The sequence below is a fragment of the Mytilus galloprovincialis genome, chromosome 5 (assembly GCF_965363235.1).
Source record: "Mytilus galloprovincialis chromosome 5, xbMytGall1.hap1.1, whole genome shotgun sequence".
In the NCBI taxonomy this organism is placed as follows: Eukaryota; Metazoa; Mollusca; class Bivalvia; order Mytilida; family Mytilidae; genus Mytilus; species Mytilus galloprovincialis.
In genome coordinates, this window is record NC_134842.1 from 32,793,195 (window position 1) to 32,811,468 (window position 18,274).

General features: G+C 30.4%; 1 protein-coding gene across 1 annotated transcript in view; it reads left to right on the top strand.

Moving 5' to 3' along the window:
- LOC143075631 (transient receptor potential cation channel subfamily M member 8-like) overlaps positions 1 to 17,299 on the top strand; it is a 40,867-nt gene extending 23,568 nt beyond the window's left edge. Inside the window, exons 20-26 of the mRNA XM_076251119.1 lie at positions 1,117 to 1,362; positions 2,750 to 2,924; positions 3,197 to 3,350; positions 4,296 to 4,471; positions 9,053 to 9,185; positions 10,710 to 10,884; positions 13,448 to 17,299. Of these exons, the coding sequence (XP_076107234.1) occupies positions 1,117 to 1,362; positions 2,750 to 2,924; positions 3,197 to 3,350; positions 4,296 to 4,471; positions 9,053 to 9,185; positions 10,710 to 10,884; positions 13,448 to 14,008 (1,620 nt within the window). The 3' untranslated portion in view covers positions 14,009 to 17,299. The remainder of the gene's footprint in view (positions 1 to 1,116; positions 1,363 to 2,749; positions 2,925 to 3,196; positions 3,351 to 4,295; positions 4,472 to 9,052; positions 9,186 to 10,709; positions 10,885 to 13,447) is intronic.
- The last annotated feature ends 975 nt before the right edge of the window (positions 17,300 to 18,274 follow it).

An 18,274-nucleotide genomic window follows, 5' to 3' on the forward strand; every position in this document is an offset into this window, starting at 1 on the left:
ATACACATAGGGTCATGAACATACATGTATGGTCCAAATACTCCTATGGGCAGGAACATATATATAGTAGAAAATTCTGTTTGTGATGATTTAATAAAACATGTTACAATGAATTTACCATTAAAATCAAATTTTCTTCAGCCATCCACATTTAAACGAAATTATTACATTGATTGCAATAAATTATATTAATTTCCCAATTAAATAAAAACTGATAATTTCACATGTGAAATAAACGTGGTTATTTCACTCTTTGACGTCATACAACAACAAGCGTTGTCAAGACGTTGATAACGTTGGATCAAAACAAATTGTGAATGCGTAGGGAAAAAATATAGTTCCTTACATTTTCTAAATTAATTTCATAAAAAAAGCCATTTGCCAATGTAATAAAAAGAATAACTAATTAAAGAATTCAAATATTGAAAAATATTCAACTCATGACCAAACAACAATCGCGCATTTGTGAATTAATTTGTTGTTTGGTCACTCGTTGAATATCTTTCTCTATTTGAATTCTTCGATTAGTTATTCTATAATGATATTTTATCAAATTAAACAATATATATTGTATAGAATTTAATTATGAGGATAAGTTCAGAATTAGTTTAGATGACATTTACATTTCAATAGAAGACTGGCATTTATTTTACCAGTCCTATACATTTCTAGGTCAAAAGTAACTTTGTGGAGACCGTGCATATTTCATATAGGGTCAGTAGGCAGGGTTTATATCAACACAGGGTTAGTTGTTGTATTATGTCCCTTTATAAAAATAACATGATGCTGAGGAATATCTAATAAGTTTCAACAGACAAAGACATTGATGAGAAATGATAGAAATAAATTCATCAATCACATTTAAAGCTAACAAGTTGTTATTGTTTGCATTTGATTTGTATAGACCAATATTGAAGACTTCATCACTTTGATAGTGCACTAGTCTGAATACCACATGTTAAGATAGTCAGTAAGATAAATTCATTACACAGTGTGCTAATGGCCATAAGGTCACTAGCACAACATGAAACCAATAGTGCCATGTTAGCATGTAAAACTAGTAAATATTCTATACATAGCATTTATTAACATTTAGAGATTTTTTGTTTGTTTTAGTGTCTGGCATTTCCATCCCCAACACTCAAGGGTACCATCAGAGACTGGTTTGGACTGTTAAAGTTTCTAGACATTGGGAACTGTGTATTAGCTGTAATAGCATTTGTCATGCATTTCGAAGGAAGTAAAGCTATGGAAGCCAAGTCTATATTTTGTATCAATGCTGTTGTATTTTACATAAGAGTTTTAGAAGTTTATACTGTGAATAGCAGATTAGGACCTAAAATGGTGATGATTAAAAAAATGGTATGTTACATTTTATGAGGATATGCAGATGCAGATCAAGAATCTTGGAAAGTGGGCATGATCCTTAAGAATTGGATATACAATTTTTGACAATTTTATACTAAAAATATATAAAACAAAAAAAATATGAGATTTTTCATTTTTTATGGTGATCAAAGGTAGGCCCGCCCTTTAGATACCTTGGAACCAACACTGATTTGAATAAAAGGAGATCATTAGGACAGCAACCAAACGACAAAAATAACCAAAAGAAATATAGAGGTCATCAAACAGTCTTATTTTGTTCACAACTTAATATCATTGGTTATTTATAGAACTAGAATATTATCCTTCATTACTTAAAGATAGTTTGATGTTAAAAAATTATACAAGCATGGTATAACTAAACAAACTGCAAATAAAACACACAAACATAGGGGGATTTTCTCACTGTCTTAAGGACCCATTGGTGACCTTGGGCTGATTTCTGCTCTTTGGTCAATTGTTGTCTATTTTACACATTCCCCGTTTCCATTCTCAATTTTATAATGCGACAAAATAGGGCAAAAATGAATATATCCAAGCATGATATGTCAAAAAGTCTAGCAAAACATATGCTGTGACTAGCAAAACAAAAACAAATACTGTAAATTCAGAAATTATTGCAAAGTTTTTATGATTACAAATAATGTGACTGGGTGAGTAATGCAATAATATAAGTATGCACATTCTAATATCTGATACATATCTGTGTAATTTGATTTTCTCAAAATGGTAGTTGTTAATCTCACATCTTTGTACCTTTCGTAAATAATTGAAATTATAAATGCACACAATCATTTCTAAATTTACAGTAATTCCAAGCATGCTGTGATTAACAAAACCATGAAAATTGAATAATTTCAACCATGTTGACTAACAAACCAATAAAATATATTTGACAAACCAAAGCATAAAAATATAAATTAAACATGCTAGTATTAGCTTAACCATTATTTGTTTACTGGTAAATTGTTAGTAATAATATATGGTTTAACAAGAACAACAAGTCACTAACCTTTCTACAATTATATGCACCTTCGTAGCTTGGAAAATGATCAAATGTTGACGCTTCTGCACTCTTACTGAAGTTTGCCTCATCCATATTTTATAAAACTCTTGACACAATGCTTTGAACTAGAATTTAAAAACTAGCAGAAACATAATATGCTCTAAAAAGTATTATTATGTAATATAAGCAAGCTTGAGTTTGGAAAGGAGGGAACCTGGCAGCATTCATTTCCTCATCAGACACATTCTTCTTGATTTGAGTTATGTTTTTCAATTAATGTAAAATTTTAATAGTAACTGTATTTCTATGACATAGTGGAGGGGGCATTAAGTTTTACCCTTGTTTATTATTTTTCAGATGTTGGAATTAGTGATGTTTATTTTAGTGTTGACTATATTCTTGGTATCTTACGGGATAGCTAGTCAAGGATTAATGCATCTTCAGAGACAATCTGATTGGAAGATACTTAGAGATGTTATTTACTTTCCATACTGGCAGTTTTATGGAGAGCTGTTTTTAGAAGAAATAGATGGTAGTTTATAATATATTTATTGAGTAGATTCATAATGTACAAATACATGTTTCTAGAACATGTATTGGAGGTGTTATTTTCATATTTCTTCAGCAGTGTGCGAAAAATATTTCTCATCACTAGTGAAATATCTGTTCTCAGCAAATGATTTGTTGAATTTTGATTGTGACGTTGAATTTTCTTAGATTCTGATATTTCAATTGAGATGCCTGAATAAAGGTGACCATGCCTAATGTCGTCACTTATAAAGAACACAACTTTCTGTTTTGTAGATGACGAAGGTTGTAGGGCACAACTTAATACCACTGGTGGTGTTCCTGATGTTTCATTCTGTAGAACATATCACTGGCTAGTTCCTGTATTCTTAGCAGCCTATTTGATGATTGGAAATGTACTGTTGCTTAATTTACTGATAGCCATTTTCAGGTAAAACTCAATTTAGTGATTTTTGGGTACATGTTTCTATTGTTATTTTGTATTGTCAGTTCCAGAGAAGACTGGTTGAAAAGGGAACAGTGCCCTCCTTTTATCTGACTTTCAATGCCCCTTTCTTGTTGTATCTTGAAGACCTGTGCTCTTTTTATTAGCTCACCAGTACTTTTAAAACCTTTAAAAAATTCTAGATGAAGTTCTAAATATTCATGATCTGGAGCATACAACTTAGTTTTCTTATATCGTTCAAAACATCCTTTCCACCACCATTGAGTGATTCCAGACACTTTAACATGACTTATTTTGCAGCAATTTGCATTTCAGTAAGGACACTTCCATCAAAATGTATGTGGAAGTGTAAGAAGGGACTTTCAAAATATGTCTATAACCAAGAACCCTTTTTAGATAATTTTGGATGATGGTAACAGATGCATACTGAAAAAAGATCCACAACCCACATTTAATATTTAAACTTCCCTTCCTATCCTCCCACATACATTTTAATGGAATATGGTCCTAATGTATTTCAGGAGATGGAAATAAAGTTATTTTACTTTTTGAAACTGTTCAGTCCTGTTTTCCCTGAAATAGAATTTAGGTCTGGAATTTATTTGTATCAGATAGACTTGATAGAGTCTTACATTTTCATATTTTCATACAATTTACATTTTTACATTTCAGTAATAATGTTGATTCATTAGTAAAAGTGGGATACTAATTTTCTTGGATTTTTTTTTCTAAAGGTGAACCATGATATTAAATGTACAGATTTTTTATAGACATGTAGGCAGACTTTGATTAAACCATATATATGAAATTGAATATTCATGAAAAAAACTGGTACCCATAAAATCAACAGAATCACCAGTATACATTCTTACAGAATTTAGAAGAACCATATGATCAAGTTTTAAGATTTTACACTTTGTTACCTTTCAGTAATGTTTTCCAAGAAGTTGAGGTTAATTCGAACAGAATTTGGAAGTATCAGATGTATATGCTGGTGATGGAATTTGATACAAAAGCTTCCCTGGTACCACCACTCAGTATTTTTATACATATCTATCTTGTCGTTAAATGGTTCTTCAGACATACCTGCTGCAGGAAAGCTAAAGGTATTTATGAAGTATAGTTGATAATAGAAGGCAGTTATGGAAAAGTAAAATATTTAATTCACATATATTGTACAATCTTGTGCTGAGGGCACTATTTCAGGGGGTAAAAAAGGGTTAGACACAGCTATATTTTTTATGTTGGTTAAAAGAGTGAAAATAATTATAATTGTGTTACAAATTAAAAATAAAAGTTAAAGGTGGTTGGATTCAAAACAAGTGTTGACCAAATCCAGATTTCAGAATGAATAAAACGCAAGCTTTTGTCAGAATGAATAATTCATTTAGCTAGCATTTAAACCGTATGTAACAAACAACATACTTCCATTTTCATTTGTAACAGATTAGTATTTGTTTTCCATTCCTATAACTTAAAAAAAATATAAATGGTGTCCAATTCTAAAAATTCGAAAAAAGAACTAAGTATAAGTCAGTGAAGTTCAAAATTTGTCTATGATATTTATCATAGTTACTACAATACATGCAACAAACTGAAAAATTAAAACACATGAGGAAATGAAAATAAAACACGATCAATAGTGTGCATTTACTTGTAAGAATTATGAATTTTTATACGGTCGTATATTGGTATGACATTGGCGAAGTCGTTGTCTGAAGACACATTGGTTTTTATACGGGTTTTATTTTGACGGGACGTATTATGGTATATAAATGTCCGGTGTCCGTCCGTCTGTCTGTCCGGCGTAAACATTTCGCACCGTAACTTGAGAACGACTTATCCAAATTTCATTAAACTTTATATAGTTGTTTCTTATGATGGTCAAATGATCTGTATACTTTTTGGTGAAAATAAGATTGTAACTAAAACAGGGATGTGTTTTTTTTCACATGTCGCACCGTATCTCAAAAACGATTCTTGATTATGGCTTCAAACTTTATACACTTTTTAGTTATATTAACCTTAATATCTGTATACTTTTTGGTGAAGATTCAAATTTTCATTTTTGAGTTATTGAATATTTTGAAAAAAAGGGGGATGGATTTTTTTACTTGTCGCACCATATCTCAAAAACTATATATGATTATTGCCTAAAACTTTACACATGTCTTTGTTATATTAATCTAAAGATCTGTTAACTTTTTGGTGATGATTCAAAATTTCATTTTTGAGTTATTGAGTATTTTGTAAAAAAGGGGGAGGGTTTTTTTTTTTTTACATGTTGTGCCGTATCTCAAAAACAATTTATGATTATTGCTTAAAGTCATAAGAAACCTCAAATCAAAAAAAATAATGCATGCGTTTTTTTACAACTCAATTGATAGTTTTCATTATCAAACTTATGTACATATACTTTTTTCTGAAGAAAATTCTTTAATTTATTCATATTTAGAAGAAGTTTACTTTATTTTAATTGCTTCCTTCCAGGAAGCAATTCCCCCGATATATTTTCCGTATGCAAAGTGACCTCAGTGTGACCAATCTCGTAAAAATCCGGTGATCACAATATGCATGGATGTCCTTAAAATAAACTATTATCTGAATTTCCATGCTTTTTTGTTGATTTTTTGTCAATTGTTGACAAACAGGTGACAATCGTTAAACTTCGGCTTCAAAACACGAAGTTTAATTACCTGCCATATTTTCACAACAACACTGACCGATTGAAAAAAAATTAACGATTATACGAAATTTACACGAAAAAATGATAAATTTGTGCACTAAGTTTATGATGTTTGTATGCATTGGTTCAAGAATTGGAAGAACATTATTTTTCACTGGTCACTCGTTTCTTATGATTTTTAAATTTTACACAATTCTTTGTTATATTAATCTAAAGATCTGTATACTTTTTGGTGATGACTCAAAATTTTATTTTTGAGTTATTGAGTATTTTGTTATACAGGGGAGGGTTTTTTAACATGTCGTGCCGTATCTCAAAAATAATTAATGATTATTACTTAAAACTTTGCACACTTCTTTGTTATATTAATCTAAAGATCTGTATACTTTTTGGTTTTGATTCAAAATTTTATTTTAGTGATATTTAGTTTTTTGTAAAAAAAAAAACAGGGTGGGGGGTTTCACATTTCCCGCCATGTCTCAAAAACAATATATGGTTATTGCTTTAAAATTTATCAGAATCTATTTATGGCTATTGCATAAAACTTTCACACAAGACGTCGGGCGTATCATGCGCTCATGGCACAGCTGTTTATTGCACTATAACCTTAGTTTAAGTAAATAGAAATCTATGAAATTTAAACACAAGGAAGGTTGGAATTGATTTTGGGAGTTTTGGTCCCAACAGTTTAGGAATTAGGGGTCAAAAAAGGGCCCAAATAAGCATTTTTCTTGGTTTTCGCACAATAACTTTAGTATAAGTAAATAAAAATCTATAACATTTAAACACAAGAACACAAAAGGAAGGTTGGGATTGATTTTGGGAGTTTTGGTCCCAACAGTTTTGGAATTAGGGGTCCAAAGGGTCCAAAATTAGACTTTGTTTGATTTCATCAAAAATTGAATAATTGGGGTTCTTTGATATGCCGAATCTAACTGTGTATGTAGAATCTGAAGTTTTGGTCCTGTTTTCAAATTGGACTACATTAAGGTCCAAAGGGTCCAAAATTAAACTGTGTTTGATTTTAACAAAAATTGAATTCTTTGGGTTGTTTGATGTGCTGAATCTAAACATGTACTTAGATTTTTTATTATGGGCCCAGTTTTCAAGTAGGTCCAAATCCGGGTCCAAAATTAAACTTTGTTTGATTTCAACAAAAATTGAATCCTTGGGGTTCTTTAATATGCTGAATCTAAACATGTATTAAGATTTTTGCTTATGGGGCCAGTTTTCAAGTTGGTCCAAATCATGGTCCAAAATTGAACTTTGTTTGATATCAACAAAAATTAAATTCTTGGGGTTCTTTGATATGCTGAATCTAAACATGTATTTAGATTTTTGATTATAGGGCCAGTTTTCAAGTTGTCCAAATTGGGGTCCTAAATTAAACTTTGTTTGATTTCAACAAAAATTGAATATATGCGGTTCTTTGATATATGCTGAATCTAACCATGTATTTAGATTTTTGATATTTGGGCCTAGTTATCAAATTGGTCTAAAGGGTCCAAAATTGAACTTTATTTGATTTCATCAAAAATTGAATTCTTGGGGTTCTTTGATATGCTGAATCTATTATTTAGATTTTGGATATTGGACCATAATAGGTAAATGTCTAATTTAAAATTTTTAAGTGAAAGTTCTTAGACCACATTCATTCTGTGTCAGAAACCTATGTTGTGTCAACTATTTAATCACAAATCAAAATTTAGAGCTGTATCAAGCTTGAATGTTGTGTCCATACTTGCCCCAACTGTTCAGGGTTTGTACTCTGTGGTCGTATAAAGCTGTGCCCTGTGGAGCATCTGGTTGCTTTTTGTTATTTGATTTTTAAAAGTGTTCAAAAGCTAGTATAGGTCTGATATTTTGTTTTCAATTTTCAGACGGTAAGCTGATTTCTGGTAATATGAAATATAACATCATGTGTTGGCTACTAGGTTCATAATCTATACATTCATATACCAAAGCTGTAACACTTGATATTCTATGTTTAGTGATAGTTAAAAATGTTTTTTTTTTTATCAATCTTCCCTCTGCCTGTATGACCTTGTTAGTTGGTCATTTAATTGTATCTCATGACTCTGTGACAAGTGCATGAAGTCAAAAGTCGTCTATACAGGTAGATAACAGTGCTAGACAAATCATGACTCTTTGATGATATTTAATGGTATTAGTGAGCACTTATTGTTGGAAGAACATGATTTATGTATTCTAGACTAGAAATACTAGATAACTTTTTGCTGATTAATATTAATATTGAACTGCCTAGAAATGAAAGTAACTAACACAGTTTGTCAGTGTTGAGTGCTCTTCGATTTTGATTTATTTTTCATGAATCAATATTACAATTGGTGATTTGATATCTAATAAAATGGTTATAAATATTAAAATTGAGAACAAAAATGGGGAATGCGTCAAAGAGATAACTACCGACCAAAGAACAGACAACAGTGGAAGGCCACCATTGGGTCTTTAATGCAGCGAGAAACTCCCACACCCGGAGGCGTGCTTCAGCTGGCACCTAAACTAGAATGATAGATGTCATACTAAATTCTGAAATATACACAAGAAACTAAAATCAGTTTTAAATTGAATTATTGTCTGTTTGAATATTCAATAAGGATTTTTATTCAAACACATTTTTTACTTTAGTTTGTCATTAGATATCATTTGTAGCATATGTCTGATCATTTATAATCATTTATAAAAATCTGTTCATATTACTGTAAATTCAATCATTATGAGTTTTTTTATTATTGTGAATAAAGGGACTGGTAGCTAGAGAATTGCAATACTAAGAACTCACATTCTGATATTTTCATAATTGTACTCAAGGATATTAATAGCCAATTTTGGTTGCATTCAGCCTGGAAGTTTATAAGGAGAAGATTGTTGTGTTATAAAACAGACAACAGACACCAAGTGATGAGAGTGGCTCATGATTATAGTCTGGCTATAAGAAGACAGTTATTTCAGTGTTTACATTTTCCCATTTTATTTTTAGGTCGCCAATATGGTTCTCGCCATTTAGAATATTTACAGCTGTTTGAGAAAGAACAATTATCTAACTACTTGAGGAAAAAGAAAGCTGATGCTAAAAGTTCTACAGATATTAGTATCCTTAGTATGCAGAAAAGGTTAGTTGACCAAACTTACTATTGTATACTGGGGTTTCTTTATTATTTGTTGGATACCAATTTTTGTGGATTTTGTTGGTACAGGTGAATCACAAAATTGAATGTTCAACCAATGACATATTTACTATAGGATTGTACACAGATCTTGGCAAAACCAAGAGATTAAACATCCACGGACATGCAAGTTTTCCTTAATCTACGAAAATTAGTACCCACGAAAATAAAATAAATGAATCTGCAGTATTGGTTAATATCATATGGAAAACTTTAATTTCTATCCTTCTACTAGTTTATTGAAAATTTAGATATACAACAATGACCAAACCACGTGCTACATTATAAAGTAATCTATCAAAGTATTGGACATGACAACATGTTAAACAATTCAAATGAGAGAAAAAAAAAACAATGACTTGATTAAGATAAGAAACAACAAACATAGCAAAATCTATTTTTGTCAATTTTACCTTTCTCCCTTCTGATGTGAAGACAGAAAATTGAAGGCATTGTTGAGCAAACTAAATCCAACACATTATTTACACATGGTCAAAGTGTAAGAGATACAAAGGTGGTCCATAATTCACATATGGGAAATAAAATACATTAAAGGATTGGCTTTAAATTAAATCTGTAAAAAATTAGGAGAAATTCTTTGAACGATTTGAGACTAAATTATTGCTTTGATTTTCAAAAACTATAAATGATTGAAATTTTAAATTAATTATTTAAGGAATGACTGTAATATTTTTTCTGTCTATGAAGAAATAACATAAAAAATATGGAGCACACTGAATAACACGCGTAGCGGGTTATTTAACAGTGTAGCGGGTTATTTTAAGTGTACACCACATTTTTTATGTTATTTCGAATAGACAGAAAAAATATTACAGTCATTTCTTATAATTTAATTCTAAATTCCATTTCAAACCATAGAAAACCATGAAAAAACGTTGACGACGTCACGGTCACATGACTAAATTAGGTCTATGGGCTGATAACAAAATAACGTCAGCCAATCAGAAGAAGTGTTACATCCAAAATTAAATTATTATGAAATGTGGGTTTGGAGCTCTTTAATTGATGTGAATTAAAAGAGAAACAACATATACTAAAGGAATAGTCAAACTCAGAAGTTGAGAGCAAACCAACAATTCCATGACAAAAAAAGAAAAACGATGTGAGCCAAGGCTCGTTGTTGAAGGCCACACTTTGACCTATAATGGTTTACTTTTTACAAAATTTGACTTGGATAGAGAGTTGTTTCATTGGCACTCATACTTCATCCTCTTATATCTATGTAAAAGACAAAAAAAAGTACACAACATAGAAAACTTAAAACTAAGCCACACAAATAGGTGTCTCTGACGCAGGTCATCAGGAAGGGTTACCAGATCCTGCTCCACGTGTGCCACCTATCATGTAAGTGCAAATCTGGTGATAAGTCTAATTGGATAGGTGTCATTCGAGGAGGTTTTATGTGTTAAAACTATGTGATATTAAATTTCATTGACTTTATTTTTACAGAATTGATGAGTTGTACAAGATGATAAAAGAGGACTTTTTAGATGATGATCCAGCTGCAACAGTAGACAGAGAAAATTCAAAGGCAGGATTTGAAACTTTATACAGACCAAAGACAGTAGGGGAGACAACTCTTCGCAGACAGTTATCCAAAACAGGATCTATAAAGGAGAATTTGGTAATCATTTCTAATACATGTTTTGTCATTAGTTACTGTGGGTTCCTTTATTTGTGATCCACCTGTTTCTAAAAAGATACATGAAATTTGGTGCTCAACCAATAATAATGAGTGCACTGTAATCCGCTGTTTAGCTATTATTACATCAAATTGAGAATGAAATTAGGGGCCTTCTTTTACTTTAGGGGTCCCAACCCTTATAGAGCTGTACTATCCTTAACCCAAAACCTATCCCTAACCCATGCTTAACCCTAACATTAATCTTAACCCTAAAACCTAACCCTAACCTAGAACATTCCCTAACCTTAACATAGATATGAATGCACCCTACCTGTAAAGTATAGGGACCCTTAAAGTAAAAGAAGGCCGAAATGGAGAATATGTCAAAGAGACAACAACCCGTCCAATGAGCAGAAAACAGCCGTAGTCCACCAATTGGTATTCAACACAGCAAGAAAATTCCACACCTGTAGGCGTGCTTCAGCTGGCCCCTAAACCCTGAAGAAAAACGTGTACTAGTTAAGTGATAATAGACATTATACTTAACCCCCAAAATATATAAATGAATTGGAATTAAAAATCATACAAGACTAACAAAGCCCATAGGTTCCTGAATTGGGACAGGCACCAAAATGTGGCAGGTTTAAAATGTTTGATCTCAACCCACCCCTATACCTCTTGCCAAAATAGAAAAATCAAAAACACAGCAATACACACAGTAAACTCAGTTTAAAAGAAGTCTGAGTCAGATTTCAGAATAGGTAACAAAAGAAACTAAACAAAATGACAGTGATGCATAAATTTACAAAGGACTACTAGCAGACTAGCAGTTACTGACATTCCAGCACCAGACCTCAATTAAACTGATTTTCATGTAAGATTGTTTTTTCCACATATGTTACATGTATATTGACACTATCTGTAGAAGTATAATAAATATCACATGATTTTAACCCACCCAAAATATACACTTTTTTGGAGTATATAAATGAAATGAGTTGACTGAGTGGTCTAAATAGTTACTACTGTAATCTTTAGCCAGTCAACACTGAGGTTGTGATCAGAGATGGGTCCGATTACTTTCAATGTAATTGATTAAATTACAATTACTTCGTCATTTGTACGATTAAATTAAATTAATGATTACATCATTTCTGAAAGTATCTGATTAAATTAATGATTACATTAGCAAAGTAATCATGATTACATCTGATTACAATGAATTTAAAAACAAAACATTTTGAATGATGTGAATGAATAAACGTTCAATATAACTATAGCATTTTTGAGAAAGTATTTCATTTGGTTCAATTATAAAATGATAACTTCAAATTAAACTTCATCTATTTAAATAAACACCAAATTTCACTACATATATATACATTACACTTTATCACCAATCATCTCTGAATTATTTTGAATTAAATTTAATACAGATATATCATAATCAAGAGTTTTTTTGTTTGTCTTCTGACCTCTTTCATAATTTATATGTATTCCAAGTTGCAGTTTATGGAAGTTTAAATATGGATTAAATAAAGTTACCAGTTAAAACTATGTTAAATTTTAATAGAAATGTTTAATTAAATTGTAAACACTATGTTAGTACTAAACATGCTAAAAATCATTACATTTTACATGGCCAGGCCAAATACAAAAAAATTTAAACAACATATTTGTCCAACTTTTAATTTAGTTTGTGCTAATTAGATAAATTTTCATGTCTGATTTATCTTTTATCATATATATTTCCCTACAGCTATACTCAATTGGTAATTGCAATAAAAACAAACCTTAATTAGTCTCCTACCTGTCAATTCAAAGTTGACAAAAATCACAAAAATTAACAATAGATTATAATTCAGGGTTAAAGAAAAGTATTACTTGATGATATAACAGTTATTATCAAATATTAATATGAAGATCATTATAAAACAATGAATATACCTGTATGTACAATATCTCTTACCAAGATTGAAGGTAAATAATTGTATTATATGTCTCTGCTAAGGCTAATGGTGACTTTTCAATACTGTAACAGTTTATTTTTTTACTGAAGTAGACATGTTTAAAGTAACCAAACCATTTTTATCATGTTTAAAATTTATCAAATATGAATAACAAAGAGGTTCATTTAATGACCAAAAACACAATTTTAGATTTTTTTCATTGTAATCAGAATGTAATCAAAAAGTAATCATGATTACAGGGTATTTGAAAAGTAATTGATTAAATTAAATTACATGTAATCAGATTTTTGGTTGATTAATGATTACACTGATTACTTGAAAAATTGTAATCAATTACAGCTGATTAACGATTACAATTACAATTACCCCAAGTCTGGTTGTGATTTCCAACCCTGCTCGTGTGGGTGCAGTCGACTCCAATCTAAATTGACTAGGCTTGTCAGTTTTTCTATCAAAGGTCAGGGGTTTTGTCCACCAATAAAAACAGACAGCCCAAAAGCGGTGCTTAAAAGTGGCCTTAAAAACCCAAAAAATCAGAAATATGATCTAAATGTAGAAATCCTTGATTAAAATGTCAATATTTTTTCATATAGCCAACAGAGAAAGAAGAAGAAGACAAAAAAGAAAGAAAACACAAAAAGAAGAAAAAGAAGAAGGTGAAAGATGATGATGAAAAGTTGTTGAAGGCTAAAGATGAGGAAGACATGTTGTTTAAGGCTAGAGAAGTTGAGGACAAATTGTTTAAGGCTAAAGTTGACGAAGACAAATTGCTAAACATAGATAAAGACATACAAAAACCAGAAGCAGAGAAAAAAGTTGCTGATTTTTGGGAAGACAACCAATCAGAAGAAGAATATTCTATGGCTCCTTCCTTGTTACCTATTGCTCCAAGACGCAAATCACCAACAAAAAATTGGACAATGGATTCTGATAGCGATGACGAGAAACCATCAAGATCGCTTCGTATGAACATCCAACATGACTCTGATGATAATTCTGATTTGAACAATTTTAATAAAGTCAAAAAGAAAAGAAGGAGTAGAAGTCGACCACAAGATTCTTTCTCTGAAGAAGATCTTAAATACAGAGGATCAAAAATACGCCAAAAGATGAGAAAGAAAAGGTCGCGTACAAATGACAGTGATTCAAATTAATGGTGCCAAACTTTATTTCTGAAAGTGGCTATAGTATGGTCATTGTGTTGTTACACACAGTTTCAATACTTTGTTATGGTTAAGCAACCATTCACAAAAAATGTGATATTTTTCCTACCTATTTATTCATTGAAATTATTGTTGATTGTTAAAACTTATTTTTTCATTTTACCTAATTTTTTGGCAAATATACTAAAAGAACAGTGTTATTTGTTCAAGTTTTCATACTCATCATTTTTTGACAACTTATAAATAACATTTATTTATCATTTTGATATACAATGCTCCATTTTAAGAGACATGGGCAGTAGCCTAAGTAATATTTATATCTAATGGCCTTTTTTTTGTGTATATGTATGAATGAATGAAATGAGGGTTAGTGTATAATGTAGTTGTAGTTTTTTAAACACAATTTTTAGACAATATTGAACATAATTTGTAACAATATTTATATACAACTCACAAATATGGTAGTTTTTTGCAGTGGTATAAGGATTTTAGATTTTCATTAGGTAAGAAGGATAAAATATTTTTCTTGTAGTTTGATAAAAATTAGGGTATTAAAAAAATCCTTATTATATTTACCTTAAGTTTTTTGTTATGATAGACTGTCCTTTACCATGAAGTTTTCTTCACTTAGTTCACATGTTCATTATGATATTAGATTTTTAATTTGTATGCTAATTTCATGTTTTTTAACATGGACAAAAGAAAGTGTTCTCTAGGCACATATTCATATAAAAGTCTGGGTTGGAGATTCTTATTATTCAGTTTCTTAACTTTGCCCTAAATTATCTATTGGAATTGAAGAAAATTTTATAATCAGGAAATATGATAGTTACATATATTTAATAGGCCTTTTCATGGTTATTGCAGCCATATTGAATAGGTGACAGATTTTCATAATGAAGGTGAAAATGCTTCGAAAAAATATGGGAAACATCATTGAAACAGTACAGTTACTTGGAAACATGCATAGGTTTTCTTACTAATTTGAATTCCTCTTCCTTCCAAAAAACCTGCCCCTTTTCAATATGGGAGCAATAACTGGAAGTGGCTTATTGAAACACACACAGTATACAATAGGACAAGCATTACTTTATAGTGCAAGAAACCAATATAACCTAGGCTAGTTATGTTAAAAAAAATTGTATATATTTTTGTAAACTTGAGTCAAACGAATTATGAATTACATTCATTCTGAAGCGGAAATATAGTATACTGATGATTTTTATATTGTTGAAGGTCAGATGTTGACCTCTTAGGTTGTTGTCTCATTTGCATTTATTACATATCTCTTTCATTTTACTAATATGCATTTATTGTTTTATCTTTGTTAAATCTTTTTTCATCATGTTTTTCTTTTTCACTTATTTTTTTATTAACTCTTTTACTTAGAGAGGCTGTGATTTAGAGAATATGGTAAAGGACTATTTTCGAGCAATGTGTTTGCAATTTTTTGCTTAAAGCTTATTATTTACTTTGTTTCACTTTAATTAGTGAAAAAGCAATGGGCAAGGTTTTTGAAATTGTTTAACCTGCCATTTTATTTCTTGTTTGACCTGTTCATATCCCCTTTTACAACCCTCTTCAGAGATTTGTGAATCAGTTGTATTAGACAGTTCTGATATTTTAAACTTTAACTTAACTTTGAAATAATGGTTTTGATCTAATTTAGTGTAATTGTAATGTATTTCCCAAATAGCACATAGTTTAAAGAAAATATGTGAGATTTTTTTACTTTTTGGGAGGATTTCTTATAGGTGAAACCAACAAAATGAACGAAATATGCTACTCAAAATCTCACCTTTACTATAATCCATTTTGAAAGTGTAAATGTTCTACAAAGTTAAATACTTTTTTATGATTTAGTAATGATCTTAAGTTGTCAGATAAAACTTTACCATTTGATAATCACTAGTTACAAATGTTATAAGGATAGAAAGTGTTGATAATCTGGACAATTGAACAAAGCTCTGTTTTGTATTTTGTAGGCTAGGCAACCTCAGGAATGTTCTGTTTTGTATGCCTGATTGTGCCAAAGTGATTTATTCACCAATGAAAATTTTATCCAGGAATGTTTATATTGTCTTTCCATGTTTTTTTTTATACTTTCATGTGTTTATTGCCTTTACATGTTTCGTATTGAGTATGTTTCCCCCTAAAAACATACAAAAAGGTGTACAATTTCGTCCTTCAGATTTTATTTTTTTATATGATCCATATTTTTTAAAACATTTATATTTATTGCTTTATATGATTTTTGTAATAGGAGGGTATGAGTTTATTGGTATAGAGGATATTCCTCTCTTATCACTGTCACCGTCCTATTATTTCTATTCATGAGATAAACATTATGTGATACATTTAAGTGATCAAATCCTATGTTTCATTCTATTTCTAAATGACAGAATCAACTTTTTCAACATGTATATATACTTTTGATCATTTGTGATGGCATTTATTTTTTTATTCAAATTGCAAATGTTTAGTGTTTTAGTGATTAAGAAGGGGAAAGACACAGTAGATACTTTTTAATCATTCTTTGACATTACACCACTTTCCTTGTGTTTTGTAATAAATGTATACTTGTTTTGAAAAAGAAGTTTAGAAGAATAAATTCAAATACTTGGGTACTTGGAGGATATTTGTTTTTGTGACTTTCCCAGTGTACAAGCCTTTAGAAAATTTTGTACTCTGTTGAAGATTTAAGTTTGTGTATATCTATATCCTAAAATCATTGAAAAATAATATCCTTCAAATGATAATGAATCCTTGGGTTTATATATGAACAATTTATCCCTTATCAAACACTTTGACTAAAATAGATTTGGCTTTTACTAGAAATTTGAACTTCACAATTTTCAGGAATAATTTGGTTGGAATTATATAACTCATCTGATTTTTAAGAGTTAACTCCCTTAGGTGTCCATATCAGACATATTCTATCTAGAACCATTTGTTAGAGTACTCAGTTAGCTGCATACTGCATGTCATTTTGCATGGAGTATATGAGGCATTTTTTTACCCAACTAAAAAGTTTTACATTTTATACATACGCACAACTTTTCTGTTTTTTTAAAACTTTATTTTTACATATGATATTCCATAATTTTTATTGTGATCAATCTGGTTGTGATTTTTGTTACTTTGACATTCGCTTATCATCTTTCATATCAACTTTTAGAGTAAATTGTTGTATAAAGAATTTATTTTATTTATTTTGTAAATTATACATTGCTCCGTTTTGTTTAACACATGATCCGTCCAATAATAAAATGTAGTAAATAATTTGAGTCTCTTGATCATTTCTGCATAAGAATTTAAGTCAGTACTACTTCTGTCCATGTTTTTGTCATGTTTGCCAGAATGTCACAAAATTTGATACATTATATATCTTCCATAATTCAAAACACCAAAAAGTTCACCTTTTGGTTATAGTACCTGTACTTGAAGAACAGACCAAACATCTAAAACTGAACATTGTAATGACCAACTAACCATAAGAATAAGGAATTTGAGAAACGGAGGTAATTATATAACTTTAACCTTGATCACTGATCCATGAAATGAGGTTGAGGTCAAGTGAACCCGGTCTGACAGACATGTAGACATAGCAAGGAACCTGTTTACCAAATGTAATTATCCTACATTATAACAAGTGAGAAATTCACAAGACAAATAAATTCAATTTTTTCAAGCAGTTGCTGAACCATGAAAATGAGGTTAGGGACACATGACAGACAGAAATTTCGTAACATAAGGTATCTGCATACAAGGAATGGAGCATATAGGTCTTTTATTTTCTGAAACATAATATTAAATGTTTTTTAAAAATAATTTACGCCTTGGCCGCCAGATAGTAATACATGTACATATGTCTTGCATACTCATTTCATTTCATTTCATTTCATTTGACTGAAAATGTCCATTTACACATAATTTCTGAACAAAATGAAATGTCATGCTGAAAGCCTTAGAGAAAATGCTTATACAACAAGTATTGCATAAAACTAACATTATCAGTGTTGTGTGTAATTGTAGAAGCAGCCAGGTGAACCCTACAAGACCAATAAGTATACTTTACACCATTCCATACACCAAATACAGTTTATCTATTGCTTATATAGTTTTCGACTTTTTGAACCATGAAAATGATGTAAGACAGATATGTTTACCCTATTTAATCATTTCATACACTCAATATAGCTACCCTTTAGCTTATAGTATCTGAGAAATAGACTTAATACCACTGCAATGTTTGCA